Below are 19,502 nucleotides of genomic sequence, written 5' to 3' on the forward strand. Positions count from 1 at the left end.
TGAGGATTAAATTTAGGTTAATCTATCTGTAAAACCCTGTGATTAACACCATGTCTGGGCAGATTACATAAAATTATAGTGGAGTGTATTGTGTTTGTGGGATACAGTGTTTACCACTGACTGACTGCCAGGTAAATACAATTATGCTTATGTGGCATTGGCTGATTTGACGGGGGATCACCTGAGGGCTGCACTGAGCAACTGGTACATGATGGAAAAATAGAAATAGGCCAGAGATGTATCAGAGGAAACCAAAAAAACTGAACATTGCGTAAGATTGTTAAGCAACAGCATATTGTTTATTGTAGAAAATACACTTGTTGGCACTCTTCTTCTTCCACTGTTTTTTTTTTTTTACAAATCACGAAAACAGAACTTCTGATATGTTTGCTATTAAAGAGGTTCTGAATGCTGCATCGACTTCAGTGAGGAATATCAGTTATAACTATAATGCTACCGTGACAGTTTGGGGTTGACTGAAACCACAACATTAACATTTAAAAGATTAAATATTAACAGTCAGGTGAGTTCACTGACCCGATGACAGTCAGCAACGACATGCGTCCCAACATAAAGCACAACATTTGATATCATTGTTGAGAGGACAGCAACAGTATTAACAGAACATTTTCCTCCTGTGCAATTTGTGCTGTGGTTTTTGCATAACGCATCTGAAGGAAAATATACTTATACTCGGCGTAATCAGAATGTGAACACAAATTTTCATTTTCCGAGATGGAGTGATAACAAATCATTATAAAGTGCTACAATGGCATATGACACTTGCTACGCAGTTTTTTTTGCATATGTCTATGAACAGATACTGGAGTACTGATTAGATGCATAGAAAGTGCGAGCACATTTGGCAAATAAGGAATGATTTGGCAATAAGAGACTGAACGAGGAGCTACATCGTTGTTCAAGTGCAAGTTTCCATGATATATGTCATGTTAGAGTCACAGTTCATTATTTAGCTTTAGTGAAGCTAACTGGCACCATCCACTAAATATGCAACTATGCTAACGTATAAAACCGTTAGCATGAACCGCAGTGAACCTGATAAATACTGAACACAGGATATCAAACTGACACCACGCCTCTCTGAATACAATGTCACTGTGAGCTGAAAACCTAATATCTCTGTAGTTTTGGTATTTTTATTATGTATAGAGGAGGTACTTCTACAAGGAGTACGTCACAAATCAACACCATGTAAATGGATCAATGAATCAACCTTTGCTTTACCATATGATTGCGAAGTAGTTCATATTCCTTGGTTTCGTATAAACTTTGTTTTCCCATTGCAAATATGTCTGCCACTGGGCTTGAAGTCTCCCAAGAAGATCATGTCGATTATAGACTAATTGAGCGGATAAACTGGCGTGTTTATCCTTTGTTGCTGGTAGTTGCTAATACCAGGAAAGTGGAATTGACAGGGTTGTCTTTGCGACAGCGGCACCAACAAAAATAACATTTACAAACGCTAGTGGAGAAAAGTTGTATGTTTGTGAGTCCGGACTGTAAAGTTTCTTCATTGTAAATACTGAAATTAGTTTTAAACCTTTCAGTACTGTAAAAGTGGTCATTTTGGAGATATTAGGTTTTCACCTGAGCTTAGAGAATAGTATGATATGGCAACGCATATGTGTCCCTTTACTATGAATTAAACATTGTGACTGTTAAAGTGGATGTGGATGTTTCAAATATGCCACAGAGTCATTTTTCAGAAAGATGATAGAAAAATCATCCCTCCCCTCACAGGCAATTGTTAGACATCACTGTATGATATGATCTGTTAATAACTTAATAAAAATACCTCTTCTCTTCCCTTTTTCTTTTTTTATGCATTTCTCATCTTCATGCAGTAGAAATCGATCAGAAGTCAAGCTGACTTGTGCAAAGTCGTAGGACTGTTGCTGACTAGTGTTTGCTAGCATTATCTGGCATTTTACAACTCATTTTAACATGCTAACATAGCATGTGAACATGTTAACTTTCAAGATACAATGATTCATTTCCATACTGGCTTGCTCATAGAGCTGGTTATTGAACCTCAGTAGGGTTTTGGTACCAACCAAATGGTGTCTACAGCACTGACAATTGAAAACATTCAAATATTGAAAAATGGCCTTGAATGCCTGTTGAGATTATTACTTTTGTATACTCTTTGATCAAATGTTTCCTGATTGAAATCATAATTTTTCATCTGTATTGTACTCTGGGCAATGTTGTTGTACAACTTGACTTGTGTAAAGACAAAATGAAACACTGACAAGTGTGTTGCCTTTTTGTTTTATAGAAAATAAATGTGTTTATATTCCTTAAAATTGAAAATTGTAATGTTTTTGTAACAATACTAAAATCAATACCAATATTATCCTCAGTAAGTTTAAATAAAGGCATATGAATATAAATACTGTTTCAGCCCTGTTATGAATCAATTATAAAGTTATAAAAGCCCTAGTTTTAGGCATGTTAGTGTCAGCATGTTACCTTGCAAAAACTATAATATGAGAAAGTGAATTTGGCAAACTGCAAATTGGACTTCTGATTGATCACCAATACATAATAATCACATCCTGTCTTTGTTCCTAACAGAGGCATTTACCAGCCTTCCACCTCCACCACGAAGGGCTCTTTGACGGGGATCCTGCCACTGTTGACGATCACACACTCTGTGTACGGCAGGTTCCTGTCGTTGGTGTCCTGAAGCTCGATGGTGTGAACCACAGCCTGCCAAAGGAGACAGACAGAAACAGGTTAGATACGCTCATTACAGATGGACAAGATATCTTATCAGCAGGTTTATTATAAGAGATTATTTGTAACAAGCAGCACTGTTTATTCCTCCAGAGCTGCACAGTCCTGAGTGAGTTATCCACCTTGTACAATGTCCTGTTGTGTATAAACACTTTAATCTAATGCACTTTAAAATCTTTGTTTTGCTCCTCTTTAACGTTAGGATCAACATCACAAACAAGTTTAATTGAATATAAAATCCTAAATTCTTCTTCCAGGCTGCTTAAATATTTCGTCCTGTTAAACCTCCACTTTTCAACTAACTATTTGTTTTAGTTATTGATGGATGCTCAGCAGATTGGAAGTTCAGCAGTCTTAGAAATCAATGTTTCTTCACAAACTTAGACCTGGTCCATGACAATTATTATTTTACTAGCACTTAAGGGCATATTTATAGACAACAGTATTTGTATTAGCTGAGTGAATGGAATATTTAGATACGTTTCCAGGCGTCATGCACTTGTAATGCTTAGAGGCCGGAGGTTGGATATTCCAACAAGGAAATACTAATCTCGGAGTTTGACTGGAATGCACCATTAGACTTAAAAAAGGCTGCAATTGATGAATGGTGATGAAATAAATGTTGTAAAATATCCTTCAAATGACTTCATGATGCAAGTGAATCTTGTATCGTAATTTTTTATAAACTCTTATTTTATCTCCTCCATCCTAACCTTTCCCTACCTGGACTGCTTTCAGAACAATGAAGCAGACATACCTCCTGTGGATGCCTTTTTCTTCTCAGTAGTTTGGATTGTATGCATAAACTGTTCGTTTGGTTTGTGTGATAATTTATACCCTATGAGTCCATAGTCAAAATCAAACAACATGTAGCCACAAACTTTAACAATGATATATAAATACAGCAGATTTATTAAAGTGTCTGATGTTCCACTCACCATTCCATCCAGGACTTTGCCAAATACTACGTGTTTCCCATCCAGCCACGGTGCTCTGGTAGCCAGGATGAAGAACTGTGATCCATTGGTGTCGGGACCAGCGTTCGCCATACTCACCTGGTATGAACACACACACAGTTCTCCATTTCATGCACCATGTCATCACCAATTTTGTCTGCTTTTATATTAATGTTTTTGGTCGACGAACTGATCCTCCAAAAAGTTCCACATATTCCTTTGTACTGAGCGTTACATCAAAAAACAGAGATACAGACATGTGTTTGCTCACCCAGCCTGCTCCTAAATGCTTCAGTTTGAAGTTCTCATCTGCAAAAGTTGTTCCATAGATGCTATGACCTGCATAGAAGAAAGGAATGTGGTCACTTCCATGTGGCGAAAAAGTCTGTGAAAGTCATACAAAACTTTTTTACATCTCTAAGTTTCTTTCTAAACGTTCTCTCTTTGGTGTGTGAGTGAAGTAAAAACTGATCTGCATGGCCTTTAAACACAGACTTTTGCACTTGACAGCTCTGCATGATTAACAGAAGGTGTGCATGTAGGAGTGTTTCGGTGGAAAAAAATAGTTTTTGGAACACACTGAGGGGGATTTAGAGAAGTGGATTTGCAGTAGTGGTTTGCTTTTCACTCTCTGAATTCAGTGTACAAGCCTGCAGAAAAACTTTTAGCAGTTTCATGTTGGGTCTCATTCCCACCTCCAGTTCCATCTCCAACTGTGAAGTCTCCTCCCTGGATCATGAAGTCCTTGATGACTCTGTGGAACTTCGTCCCTTTGTAGCCATAACCTTTCTGCAGAGATACACAGGACACTTACTTTCTGTAATTATAATTTGAAGAGGATTAGGTGACACGCAGAAGATCTGAGCACACAGGAGATTCAATAACAACAAAGATTTAACTGATGTTAACAAAAAAAAACAACTTTCCCTGATAAGATGACCTAGAATGTCAACATTTTAACTGTTTTCTTGCAGAAATGTATGTAAAAAAATTGGATGAATGACTACATGTAATATACATGCATTAAATTTAAATGTTAAACATACAATTTTATTTATATATATTTTATTTATAAAATGACACCTCATCTGCAACACTGACTAAAGATATGAAGTTAAAAATAGGGCTACTGTTAAATTTAGGGTAAACTTTCCTTTTAAATACTTTGCTTTTTGAGAATGATAAAGAGTACTTTCAAATATTTTAATATATATCCCAATGAATTACAGACTTACAGACTAAATATTTCTAAGCGGAGATAAATGAAATGGGAGATTTGAGGAAGCTGTCAAAGCTACATGTTGTTGGAGGTGATGGTGTGTTTGTATACAGCATCAGCCTACCTCTCCGGTTGCCAGGGAGACAAAGTTACTGACAGTGAGTGGGACGACCTCCCCGAAAAGGCCGATGACGATCCGCCCGACCTCGTGACCCGCCACTGTGATGTCAAAAAACACCTGGACACAGAAAGAGAGAGAGAAAGAGTGAGAGGCTGTCAATCAGTCAGAGGTGTGAAGTGACAAAAACCTTTACTTGATTGTTTTTTCTACTTAAACTCCTTCACATATAGAGAATTGTTGAATTTTTGAATTGTTGAATTTTTTGTGAACATTTTCAAGGTTTATTTTCAAGCTCTTCCAGCACCCTCATGAAGTAATACTGTGCACTCTGTGGTATAAACCTGTATCGTAATTATAAAATAAAGTATCCTGTATCATAAATAGATATTTTATCCCCTGAAACTCAGTTTTGCTCAGTTCTCTGTCACTAGCTGTTACAGAAATGAAGGGCAGCGTGAATCAGGGCCAGTCTGTTGGCTGCTTTTATTTCCATTCTATGTCTTTATTTAAAAATTCAACTCTTCAGTCAGGGAGCGAGTTTTCATGAAAGTACAGTTTCAAGCACTCATCCTTCGAGCACTTTGTTTTTGGGAAGAATTTAACTCAGAAGAGAGAGATCTTCATTACTCAACAGACAAACTGACCTTAAAGAAAAACACAATTTCATACTGTTTTACTTCAAACAGTGTTCTGGGACCTCATTTTCTGCTGAGAATGGCTTGTTTATTCAGGCATGGAAAACATTTCTGAGTTTGTATTATGGTATTACTTTTATTCTTAATATTGTAAAAATTCAAATTCTGAGTTTAAATTTCTTCTCCAAAACGACATAGTGCCCCTTTAAGTTACACCTTTTCACAATAAAAGCAGGTGTTGACAGACCGGGGTTTCAGTCATTACACACGACTTGAGGCTGCTACTGAATCACTGGATATGATTTCAAATCAACCACGTGATGAATTAAACATAAGAGGGAGTGAAGACTGGATAGTACATTACATTAATAGAGAATGGGCCCGCAGGCAAACTGCACTGCGCATTAAGTCTCATCTGAATGGACACGTGTACAGCTGTGTGTGTGTGTGTGTGTGTGTGTGTGTGTGTGTGTGTGTGTGTGCGTGCGTCTATTCTTCAGTAAGATAAGTGCATGTTTCCATGTTCCGGTCCAGTCCCGCTCCGGCTCTGTTCGGACACGTCGCCTGTCACTCTCTGTGTGCGCACGCGTGCATGTGGCTCCTGTGAGCCCTTAATTATCTACGGTCCGTGCGCACACACACAAGAAGCCGACGGGAGAGAAGGGACGCAGTTTTGGATTCATGCAAATAAATGCGGCAAAATCTCATCACCCACCTTCTCGGTGACTTTCGGTCCCCTACGTGGAGCCGCGCCGGACACCGATTGCAGACAGGCGGCTGAGAGGAGGAGGAGAGCGGGGAAGATCGTCCGGAGCTCCATCTTCAACCGGAGAGAGCGACGGCAGGCCTCTGCTGGGAGTAAATACGGCGAGGGGGGAGAGGAAGAAGAAGAAATCACAGCTAGTCACAGCTGGGAGGCTGGCCGGGAAACAGCGCTCCAAAGTCGGCTGCAGCCGCAGACCACTCCCCCTTGTGGGCGGGACTGGATCCGAGCCCCGCCCATTGATGACAGGAGAGGAAGAGAAGAGGAAGAGAAGGAGAGGAGAGGAGAGGAAAGGAAAGGAGAGGAGAGGAGATGAGGGGAGAGGAGAGGAAAAGAGGGAGAGAGGAGGGGTGACATTAAAGAAAGAAAAGAATAAGTAAGAAGTAGATAAAAGTATAAGTATAGGGGAGGAGACAAGGAGAAAGGAGAGGAAATAAAGAGACAAGAGAAGGTAGGAAGAGTTCAAATAAGGAGAGGAGAGTAAAGAAAAGATGGCGAGGAATCATGGACAGAGGAGGAGAAAAATGAGGACAGGAGAGGAGAGAATGAAAAGAGCAATAAACAAAAAACTAGGACGGCAGTCAATAGAGTGTATACCTCCACCAAGATTCAACAGTTCCCATTTTATGTTAGCCTGCTAACAAACCAATAAAAAAAACATATGGACACAGGTGAAAACACAACCTCCATAGCGGAGATGATGAGAAGTAAAGAACAAGAGGGGAGAAGATGAAAAGAAAAGAATAAGAAAATAATAAGAAAATGCTGCATGAGAAGAGCCAAGAAACGTCTCATTAACTTTGAATATTTAACATGTAAAAGATTTGTCCGGTATATCAGAGGCTTTGTGCTCAAAACAAATGGATTGAGACCCTCTGAAGGGTTTCATGATAAGTATGAGGGGCCCGTGAGAGCAAATGCGAAACGTTCCTGCTGGACAACAGATTTGTCTCCAGTCTAAGTCAAACCAGCTCTGGATAAATAAAGGTTACCGGTGGTGTTTGTGTCGACCTTTAACACCTCGTGCTGGTAGAAGCGTTAACATCTGTGTGTTTGATCATTTGTAGTAACCAGCAGAATGTCACACCTGTCAGCCCGCAGAACACCTGGAGGAGTTCCAGTTCTACTTTGATTAAAATTCTTACTGATTACATGTAATCATATGTTAGTAACTCTTATAACAGCAGGAAATATCAATGCTTTGACCTACAAAACAAAATAAAAACACTACATTCAGCAAAGTTACAACTGTTTTAAAACTGCTTCATATGTAAGAATTGGCCACCTTTTGAAGTTAAACCCCAAACTAATACAGGGCAGCACATTGCCATGTTAACTGCTAGCTGCACAGCTAACTTAGGTAATCAGATAACTGCAGCTACAGTTAGCGGTCAGGACTGGGAGCTCAGAGTGGTATTGGCAGACAGGACAGGCCGGGGCTAACAGGTTAGCATGCTAACTTAGGTAGAAATTTCTGTAATTCGATACACAGATTTCTTCAAATTGTCAAAATTCTTATTTCTTTCCATTCTGTTAATGATTTTAGTTATTTCTTGATTTCTTTGTAAACTGAAAATTCTTACATATTGCTCATTTAAGCAGTAAGTTAATTATATTAGATGTATTGTTACATTTTGTGCAGGTTTTATATTTTTGGATTTCTTTGAAAGTCAACAACTGCTAACAAAACTTTTAATGATTGTAGTATTGTCACTATTTTAGACAACACATATTTTTTCCCAGGAAATTTTATGGGAATTACCTTTAAAAATTAAAGGGGCGCTCTTTGTAGTTTTGGAGAAGAATTTTAATACTGAGATAACATCTTAGGATGTTTATATATTTGTATATCTAACGTTTATTTAAAATCACAAATGTCAGCTTTGGTCCTATATTCAAAACAGGAAAAAGGATCTTTCCTTATTCCTGATTGACAAACAAATGCATTTTCCAGCATGCACAGATCAATAATCAGCTGCAGCAGTTAGTTTTTAACAATAAACAGAGGGATAATGAAGTCCATACAGACGGGTGTTACACATTTAAAACCCTTTACTGCATTAAAAACCCCTCAGCTCAGCTCAGCTCGGCTTCAGCTGCAGGAAATAAAGCTGAAAAAGAGAATATAAGTCCCCGCTGAATACATGTCTATAGAGATGAATTATAATAGTCAGCCTGCTGTGACCTTAACGCCACGGCCGGGACGCACACACACATACACACACACGCACACAGTTATCGGTCTCCTGTCAAAGCGGCCCGTCCATTCGTCTTTTCTTCCCGCCATCCGCCGAATTAATTAAGCAGAAATGTAAACGTTTTAATTGAATGTCAAAGCAGGACCGTAACAACATGCTGCTATGTAAATGAAAGTGACACTGCTTTAAACCTGTGTGTTTATATATATATATATATATATATATATATATATATATATATATATATATATATATATATGTATATATATATATATATATACACACACACACAAGAGGCTCACACACAAAGGTTACATGGGGGCTGTGCATGTATTTGTGTGCGTGTGTGTGTGTGTGTGTGTGTGTGCAGGTGAATGAACAGGGGACATGCCAATGCTTTTAATTGAATTACCATCAGTTATGTGCTAACTAACCCCTCATGGATTTAAACCAGCATGGCCTCATTTAGCACATAGTGGAAATGAACCCTTTAAACCTTCAGTTTTCCTTTTAAAGGCGCCGCCACTGTTTTAACAACCATTTAAATCAAAAGAATATTCAGATCTATAGAGTAATACTTCTGTGATTGGTTGGCTCGAGACTACTGGTGTTCGTGATCAGAAACAACAAAAGGACACAACGCTTCCTGCTTAGACGCCGGACGTAAAAATTGTGAAGCACGAGATCATCCAAGGATCATCACCTTTCGGCAGCTGCGTCATCACTGCTTTGCTGTGTGTCTGTGCACCATCAGCATCAAATGATAGAACACTTCCGACACGACCACTTTGTGTTGCACTTAATAGTCTGCAGCGGAGCACGGCTACATGACCAACATTTATAAAACCACCGGCTAAAACAATAGAGATGACGTCTGGGTTTGGGTTACTTGTTGACAGCAGTAGTTTCTGTTCGGATGTAACTCAAGTTCTGTATTGAGTGTTGTGTAACCACAGATATAAAATACATGTATAGATTTTTAAAATGTTATATATGTGTAGAACATCTGCACTGTAAATGTCAGTAACTAGGGTAAACAGAAAAGCTGTAACCAGGGTTACGTAATGCTTCAGCTTACATGTATGTCGGTCTTGAGTCGGGTTTTGATGTAAAAAACAACAGAACGTCTGTCGAGTTTCGGTTGGGCTCGGTTATTACTAGGACAGAAAACTGTGAGCTGAGCCACAGTCTAGTCTGCCACCATGCGAGCTGCTCTGTGAGGCTGTACTTAGGCCCAGCGAGAAACTTGAGAGTGTGTGAATCAAAATTTCACAATAATCTGTCCAATAGTTGCGGGACTATTTCAATTTGAAGTAACATGCCCGCTAACACGGGACATTTTTAGAGCTACTAACATGGATAAATAGTCAAACCTCACCTGCACAGTTGAGTTTCAATCAACATCTGCTTTTATCATGTTAATAATCTCATTTTAACTTTCTCTTTATGTTGAATATGAATCTCTGCAGTGGTCTCACATGCAGGAATACACCGCTTTGCTAAATGAACTCTTGTTAATATTGTGTTTTTTCTTTTCCTGCAGCCGTCTAAATAATTAGCTTTTGTTGTAGAAAATGATGAATTTGGGCAGTTAATTTATTGATTGGCCGGCTCCTCCGATGTGCTTTGCTTTAGAAAGCCATTAATCAATGGATGAAAACACCTAATTCTCCTCCTGCTCGCCTTTTTCCCCCTTTTTTCTTTTCTTTCTTTACGCTTTTCAGTCTCAAACAGAGGATCCCCAGCCACGATGTGGGGAAGAACTGTAATTATGGACTTATTATGATGATGGTAAGGTGGGAAAATAATTGTTTATGTGCATTTAAAACAAGCTGGCTCATAAATACAAATACATAAAAGCGGTTAAAAAAACAGCAACAAACATTAGAGACCAAAGCTGTAGATTTGTGGGGAGTTAAGGTGATGTATGTGAGAAAAAGCAAATTAATTTCATTTTTCAGTCACCTATTTACATAAGGTTTTTCCCACTGCTTGTTTGAATTGTGTGCAAATGCTTTAAATATAAAAATAAGAACAGTTTAATTAAAATCCACCTCCACATTAAAATACAGTCAATCAGTGTTTCATTTTATTTTACTTCAAGCAAATATCTGAATTTGTTGAGCAAATATTAAACATTTTATTTCAAGTTCTCTCATCGATGCAAGTAAGAAGACGTTTCAACAACAGCTAATGTTGGTCAAAATTAATATAAAAAAGCTGAAGTTATACTTTTACCCTTCTCCATTCCTCCAGTCTATTTTTGTATCTTTTTGTAAAGAGGAAGTTAAAATGTTGCGTGAAATTATTCATGCGACTCAAACATGAACGATTCACATTGGAAGATGGACCTGTTTCTGTAATCAATTTCTGGTGATGACAGAATGATTTTTTTCATGCTTCATGACCTCTGTTCACTGATCACTTCTACATACAATCCCAGGACATCTTAACTTTAACTGCATCACATGTTTAAAAATCGTAAAATAAATACTTTGGAAATTGAATGAGTTCTATAAACCCTAAAAAAAGAGAAGTTGTCTTTCCTTTCCAGGATTTTTGAGCATGTGACTTTTTAATTGAAACTTAATTTCAGTTTTTTCTTGGCTTCTATCTTTGTTGTTTAGAACGTATGAACTGATTACTTCTGTTATTTCTTATCTCTATATCTTGTATAGGCTAGAATACAGTATATAACAGAAAAATACCTTCTGATTCTTGTCATTATAACAGAGAAGTCGTTCTCTGGACATGGTCAGCAGGGACCGAAACATTAATTTAATGTACAGATTCAGTAACTGTCATGAGTGCAAGAGCAGCGTGAAGGAACGCATCCTTTGTTTTAGCCATTCTATACTACAGACATGGCTCTAGGAATGGCAGTGGGTGATTGGTTGGTCCAACACTTTGTCCCGACTGAATAATCAAGAATGCATTTCTTAATATGTCAACATCAGAGAGACTGTTAGTTTATGATCAACATATTTGCTCTCTGAGACTCCAAGGATTTCTAAAGAATTTGATATTTAATGGTCCAAATCAAAGACTGAAGTTAATCAGGGACACATGACAGTTTGCTCTCGCAGAGGTTTGCAGAAAGCACAACATTGTCATGTGTCATCCTATACGATGCAGCTGCCTATGCCTATGAAATGTCTAAATTCATCAAAGAAAGCGAAAAAGAAAACAAAAAAAAACAAACAAACAAAGATGACAATGAATAAGAACAATTTCAAGTCTCTTAATTGGGTTGAAAGTTTGGATGCAGGTTGTCCTCAACGTGTGATAAACAGTTGGAGTCGGAATGTATTAGTAATCAGTCAGCTAGATTCTTTGATATTGTTGATTTCACCATATATGACTAAAGCCATGCAGACGTGTAGTGCGAAGTGATTAGATGTGAGGTCTTGATGCCAGAGCAACGAAGGAATGTCAACCAGCTATGAAGACCATAAAATTGGCTAAAAAAGGAACTAAAGACGTATAAGTGGACCGAGAGCCCATTCCACTTCCTTTAATGCCAAAAATGTATTCATGGTTCTGCTTTACTGTTGTTGCACAATACAGAATTGCACAATGATATGCAGTTTTAGCTCGCTCCACGTGTATGAACGTCACACTAAAGGAAGGACATGAAACATGAAAAATATATAAGGATGATGTAAAGTTATACACAAATATGCAAAAAAAAAAAAAAAAAAACATACATATACAATATAAACAAAAAATATAACAGTGTAATATGTAGTGCAAGTGGGAAATACCTTTTAAATGTATTCACAGTAAATTTTAAAGTAACATTAAACTAATTTACTGTCTTTTAGGTGAAAAAAATAAGAGTTAAATTACCTGCTGGAGTAGGTGGGATTTGAACTCCCAACCCTGTGACTCCTCACTGGCTACCGTCGACCCTGAACTTGTTCTTCAGCCAATCAGACGGCCTGTTGTTGCTCCACATTCCTCTGCGCTGAAAAAGTCGCTTTAAGCCGACAAGAGTTCATTTTCAGACGCTTATGTTTGTGTTTTTGTTCGTTATCAATCCACCAGAGGTCCCGAGGATGACAAATGGGCCCTGTCAGGGCGACGCCAGTCATAACAACACACGCACTCACACTCACAGACACACTCACACACATGCATTTATGTTTTCAGGCATACTAGCTGATGTTCTTATCCACAGCTTACAATGACTGAAATACGTACACGTACTGTATGCCTTACATGCCTGGTGTGTGTGTGTGCGTGTCTGTAAGAGCTTGGGTGTGTGTTTGTGTGTGCGCACGCGTGTGTGCGTGCATGAGTTGTAGACGGGTGGGAAAGTTCGAGGTCGTGGATAACAAGGCAGACCCATAACACAATGAGCTTGGTTGTAATCTGTCTTATCTGCACACACCACACACACAAACACACACACACTGAACTAAAGTGAGAGGGGGATAAATAAGCTGAGGTGAGCTGACAGCAGGACGACCACCTACAAGACCAGCACTAATAATAAATGTTTTCATGATAATGTTAGCTGCAGCGCCAACAAAACGTGTTTGGAAGATGAATGAATAGAGAGAAGAAGAGACTCCTGCTGACACCCGCTCTACTCTAACACAACTACTACAAGTTACAGATGCCTAAATCTTTTTATTTCATTGGAACAGTGGTGGAAAGTAACTAAGTACAGTTACTCGATAACTGTACTTCAGTACAGACTTATTTCACTTCAGTATTTCCATTGTCTGCTAACTTTATATTCCTACGCTACAACATTTTGGAGACATTTTGGAGTTTTACTTTTTACTCCATTACATTTGTCTGAAACTTTAAGTTTCAAGTTACTTTTTGGATTACAATTTCTTATACCTTTCCTGTCCAGTAAAACATGCATCTCCATATGTGTTGATTTTGACAGTGAATGTGAAAAACTGAAGGATTAAAGGGGCCCTGTGGAACATCTGTGCAAGTTTAAATTGCGGGGTCCATTTCTAGACTTACATTAGCTACTGTTGCTCCCTTTGAGCTGGGCGGAGACTGGCACCCAAATATGGTGCTCGAGAATGGGCGTAAAGTCAAATCCTTTGGACTGACACATAAGAATCCGACCTGTCATCGAAAGTCCGTCACAAAGAAATCCATGATCCAGCAGCATTAAACAGGCTTGTAAAGGAAACAAAGATGGTCTAAATTTTCACGTCCATGAATGTATTATAGACCTGGATACAAGGGCGCTGCTCAGCTTTGCTTCCAATTTTGCCCGGTGGTCACTTATGGTACTGCAGCTAAAACATCCCCATCATCCCAAAAAGCATTTTCCGTATAGAGCATCATCATAAAAGAAACCTGTAAAACTGTTGACAGGACACCTCCAACTGCAAACACGTTAGTTGTGACTCTTTCCATTATACATTTTTGATCTATATGGTTTTACAGTTTGAAAATATTTTCAAGCCTCAGAAAGCGATTTGCATATCTGTGATGTCATCACAATGTAAAGTCTATGCGCAGAGTGAGACCTAAAAACCCTTTATGGCTGCCTAGCATGTTAGTACCAAGCTCACCAGCTACAGTAGTTCTGCAACTAGCCCAGATGTAGTCCCTTTGTCATCCATCTTTTTTTGTGTGCAAGTAGTTTTCTTACTTAAACTTGACCAAGCACTTTTATTGCCAGACCTAACCAAGTATTTTTATCCCAAACTTAACCAAGTACTTTTGTTTCCTAAACCTAACCAAGCGCTTGTTTCCTAAACCTAACCAAGCACTTTTGTCTCCTAAACCTAAGTATTTTTGTTTCCTAAACCTAACTAATTGCTTTTGTTTCCTAAACCTAACCAAGCACTTTTGTTGCCTTAAGCTGACTAAATATTTATGTTGCCTGAACCTAACCAAGTATTTTTGTTGCATAAACCTAAATTAAAAACTGCAAAGAAAACAGTGAATAAAATGTTAATAGTAACTATATGTTACTGTCAATATGGATAAGAAAACCTATTCTCCTGAGCAAGAGCACTTCACTTAAGCCATTCAGCCACAACAACTTGCTCCAGATGTGGACTGGTCCCGCTTTGTAGCCCTGGAGCTACATGAATTACGATGTTCCAGGAACAACACCAACCCAACAACATCAAATAGGCCGATTCCGTGGTCATTCCTTACCTCCCACCCTACCCATCACCTCCTTACAGGTTGTGAAAGACCACAAGCTCCGATTGCTCGGGATTCCAACATGCAATCTGCCACGTCTCTATTGACGAGTTGACCAGCTCAAAAGACAAAACAATTGTTTATGTCTCATATGAGCAGTAATTGTTTTAACTGTGATATATATACACGAAAAAAGACTTTCAAAATAAAATAAGATATTTACAACAGCCTAAACCTAAAGATAACCGTGACAGACCCAGTGTTCATTTGCAACTAATGGCAGATGAGTCAACAGACAGACAGACACACACACACACACACACACACACGGAGCAGATTTACATGGAGCCTGTTGCTCTGAACCATATGTACATATTAGTGTCAATAAAGATAATTTGAATTGAGCTTAGCTGAATCTGGAGAACCAGAAGAGAGTGATGGAGAGAAACAAAAAAGCCAACACAGAGAGAGGGAAAACCAGAAAAAAGACAGAGAGAGAGAGAGAGAGAGAGAGAGAGAGAGAGTGAGAGTTTTGGGATGAGGATGGAGAAAAGAAAGCAGAGCAGAAAGGAAAGTGTGAGAGTGTGAAGAAAGAGACAGGGAGGAATAATACGCGTGAATTAGAGAGAGACAACGGAAGATAAGGGAGAGAAGGGAGGGGTGAGAGCAGTGAATGCAAGAGAGAGAGAGAGAAAGAGAGAGTGAGAGAGAGAGAGAGAGAGAGAGAGAGGCTCGAGCTGCAACCGCTCCGGTAGTTTTGGCTCCGGAGACGCGCAGGACGCAGCGGACTGTCCTGACTCCCCTCGATGGTTTACCGCAGCCTGGAGGAGGGACAAACCTTCCACCGCTGTCCGGAAATCAGCGACAAGGAGCCGCCTAACACACTCTGACAGCAGTAAGCCTCAACTTCCACATTAACAAAAGAAAAAAAAACGAAAAGAAAACAAAGAAAGAAAACAACATCCCAGGAAACTCTGGGAGAACACAGCGGAGCGTCGAAGAGTCTCTACCCGCGGAGCGCTGCCTCTGGTCGGCCACGGACAGCACGCCGGACCGCCGATCTTGCTGGACTTAACCGGACCTATCTATTAATTCTGATGAAACTTTTACTCACCGCCCGGTTTACATCGTAAACTAAGTTAAAGTGTGCCTGAGTGTTCGCACGCAGTTTTTATTGCTTTTATTCGGTGCGTTTTTTTGCGCTTGGCGTGCGTAAATATCCGCGCTGAAACATCCATCCGTGACCGAGACAGCGGAGCAGAGCAGGGCTGAAGCGGAGGGTCAGCCAGGCTGAAGTCAGTTCACACTGTTTTATTGGCTGTACAGTTTATACACATTTATTGTCTGAGAAAAAGCGCCTAACCACTCTTTTTGTTGACTTTACTGCTCATTTTAAAAGGATGACGAGGAAAAACTGAATTAAACCACTTCGGGGTTTTTTAATAGCCTACACTTTCTCAGTTTTCAAGTTTCAGCTTTCAGATAATGAGGCTGAAAACGCACGAGATGATACGTTTTCTGAACATATATTCCATTAATGGCTGGAGTTTGGGACTCCGATACTTTAAATTCTTGAAATGTACCTTTTCTAGTGCTTTTAAAGACATAATCGGGTTACTCTGCGGTATGAGTTCATCCAGAAGAAAAGCGACCTGTGTCGATGTTAAACTCATCTTTTACAGCACGTTGATCAAATCCTCAAACTATCTGAATATTTCTCTTTAACAGAAGGACACTGAGAAGTTGATGCTCAACTTTTTTTTTTGCAGGATAACATCTGTATTTTCTCAAGAAACATCAGTGAAATCCTGCAGGCTGAAACAATGAAGATGAATAAACTGATCAGGATCATCAGCTCAGTGCCAGCTGATGAGCGTCTCACTCTCTTATTTGTATTTATTTGATAAAGCAGATGTAAATTTAAAGCAGGGTTAATCTGTCTAATTTGTATCTTAAGCCCAGTTTAAAGCCTGAAATATTAAGGCAAGCTGACTGACAGAAGGGAAACCAGGTGGAATCAGACCCAGCTTAATGTGTAAAATGTAAATTCAACAAGATAAAGAAAAAAAATAATCAGGCCAAAAAACAAATTATCACTTTAAATATGAAGATTTTAAAAAGTGGATGTACTTTATTTTTGGGCTTTGGTGTATATTCAATTTTGAATACTTTGTTTTTTAGCTCCACTCTACGCCTACATGTTTTTAAGAGTTTGACATGTTTTAAATATTCGTAAGGATTTATATTTTAATGTAATCCAAAATCTTAAATTGAACATTTTAAGTAACATCATCAGATTGAGGAAAATGTGGACGTAACTAGCTGGAGGAGGTTAAACATCCTGTGTGTGTACATGTACATTTAAACACAGACACACCTGTGATTCAGGGTAAAGCAACAAAAGGCTTTTTTCAGTGGAAACACGTTAATGGGGGAAAAAAAACCAAAAAGAACAGGTTGACAGGTGACAGGCTGATTGTGTTTATCTTGTGTTTGGGTTTACCTCCCTGTAATAGAAATCAAGTGAACAGATTTGACCCTCTGTGTCTCCCGTACACTGTGCTCTGACCTCTGTGTGTGTTTTGATGTTGATGGTTAACGCCTCACCCTCTCTGATCTCTCCACCCAGCAGCCTGCGGGTAGCCATGCTGAAGCCGGGCGACCCGAGCGGCTCGGCCTTCCTGAAGGTGGACCCGTCCTACCTGCAGCACTGGCAGCAGCTCTTCCCTCAGGCGCAGCTTAAGGCTCCTCTGGCCCCACCGCCGCCTCCACCTGACCGCCTCTCCATCCCCATGGACAGCCTGCGCCCATCCCGGCTGCACAGCCACCTCCTGGCCTCCACACACTGCACCTCCTCTTCTTCTACATCCTCCTCTTCAGCATCTTCTTCAGCAGCAGCAGCAGCGGCGGCAGCAGCTCTCACCCCATCCTCCTCCATCTCCATCACCACCTCGGCAGGGATCTCCCAGCTGCCCGTCCCCCAGCAGATAGCACTCTTCGGGCAGGCGTTGGCCCCAGTATGTGCTGGGCCTGGAGGACCTGGAGGAGGAGGAGGAGGACCAGGAGGAGGAGGAGGGGGAGACATGGTGGTGGTGGTCCCCCCGGAGAACCAGCAGGGTCACAACCCAGTGATGGGGCTTCTCCATCAGGCGAAAGAGCAGAACTGTGGGGGGGTCAGCGTGGTGTCGTCCAGCGTGAAGAGCAGCATCAGCGGAGGGCTGGAGGATGGCGGCAAAGGAGCGACGGGCCGGTTCAAGCTGACGTCGGAGGAGCTGGACTACTACCTGTACGGACAGCAGAGGATGGAGATCATCCCTCTGAGCAACCACACCGGAGAGGTCAACAACCGTACGTACACACACACTCACACAGCTACACACATTTCTACAAAGACTTGTCACTGCCACTGGAGTTCACTTGGAGGGTGTTTTGCCACGTTTTTTGAAATTGGAAAGTGGAGAGGTGACAGGAAAGAGAGGAAAATAAGGATGACAAGGACTCCTGCAGTTGAACCGGGGTATTTCAGTCAACTGTACCACCAGGCCGCCTGGACGCCCCATTTGTGTTTACACATACCCCGTTAGTACAATATAATACTTGCACATTAGATTGTGTGTGAGATGCTCAGCGATGTCTTTTGACCTTTTTGCAGTTTTAATCTCCTAAAATCATCTTATAATAATTCCTATAATTCTGTATCAATTCAGAGTGTCTGCAGCGTTCGGACGTGACTATATTTTATTTTTCAGTGGTGAGTGTAATAATCTGACATTCAGTCGTAACTTTCCAGTAATTTGACTATTGCTGCTGCATTTTTCTATCATATTTCTTTAATCCCTCTGCACTGTGTTGAGTGCTAAATAGTGACTTCAGTGTGCTTCATTCAACTCTTCAAATCGTTTATTATATTACAGGATAATGTTGTTTATATCATGAGGAAAATCCTAATTATTTTCCAGAGTGTTTGTCTGATACATTTTCACAAATTAAAAAAAATTATTTGTTTATTTGGCATTTTTATATATTTTCTAAATACAGTTAGTTGGTATTAATCGATATGTATATGTGTTATCGGTGCTTTTCAAAATATGTCTCTGATATGATACATTTAAAAATGACTTCAAATCAGTGATGTAGAATAAAGTAAAACATAAATGAATAATTTAAGTACATTGTTTCCACGTTAAATCAAATTGTTCAGAAAATGTCCAACACTTTAAGATGTAATAAGCACTTTGAAATTCAGAATTTGTGATTTATTTAGTGATCAGAATTTAGTTTATAAGCAGCTGAAGATTATTCTGGGGGTGTTATTCTTGAAACCAATTTCTCTTAAAAGTAGATTTCTGTTTGTCAGTTGTTACAGTGTGTGTTTGACAGCTGCTGTGGACAGTAGGAGCTGCGGGAGGGTTCGGGTGTGGAGGGTCAGAGGTCAAAGGTCAGCAGCCTGGCCAGGGTCCAAACCCTCCGACAGCGGCAGCAGCAGGCCTGCAGTTCAGAGTTAATATTAACCAGACCTCATTCAGATTTTTATAGAAATAAGCATCCTGGTTTACACCTGTCTGCCCTTTTTTCTCCCACTTATGATTAATCTCTCTTACTTTCCAATCAAACGATCGATTAATTACATATTCGTTGTATTAAGGAGCGTTTTCCTCAATTCAGGACGGTTAAACAAATCAAACGGCCCGTCAGAGGCGATTAAACACACCGGAGTG

The 19,502-nt window shown here is 39.7% G+C and overlaps 2 protein-coding genes across 2 annotated transcripts in view; one reads left to right on the forward strand and one right to left on the reverse strand.

Annotated features, from left to right (window-relative positions):
• Positions 1 to 272: 272 nt before the first annotated feature.
• On the reverse strand, positions 273 to 6,662 carry ppic (peptidylprolyl isomerase C). Its single transcript, XM_030418276.1, has 6 exons — positions 6,407 to 6,662; positions 5,060 to 5,173; positions 4,412 to 4,505; positions 3,988 to 4,055; positions 3,699 to 3,815; positions 273 to 2,733 (listed from the first exon to the last, which is right to left on the reverse strand). Exons 1-6 carry the CDS (start codon positions 6,509 to 6,511, stop codon positions 2,605 to 2,607), a joined length of 627 nt encoding a protein of 208 aa, XP_030274136.1. The 5' UTR covers positions 6,512 to 6,662; the 3' UTR covers positions 273 to 2,604.
• An 8,763-nt stretch (positions 6,663 to 15,425) lies between these two features.
• Positions 15,426 to 19,502, forward strand: part of prdm6 (PR domain containing 6) — a 105,651-nt gene continuing 101,574 nt past the window's right edge. The window contains exons 1-2 of the mRNA XM_030418407.1: positions 15,426 to 16,079; positions 17,414 to 18,132. Coding sequence (XP_030274267.1) covers positions 17,430 to 18,132 — 703 coding nt within the window. The 5' untranslated portion in view covers positions 15,426 to 16,079; positions 17,414 to 17,429. The remainder of the gene's footprint in view (positions 16,080 to 17,413; positions 18,133 to 19,502) is intronic.

The sequence above is a fragment of the Sparus aurata genome, chromosome 5 (genome assembly GCF_900880675.1).
Source record: "Sparus aurata chromosome 5, fSpaAur1.1, whole genome shotgun sequence".
NCBI lineage: Eukaryota > Metazoa > Chordata > Actinopteri > Spariformes > Sparidae > Sparus > Sparus aurata.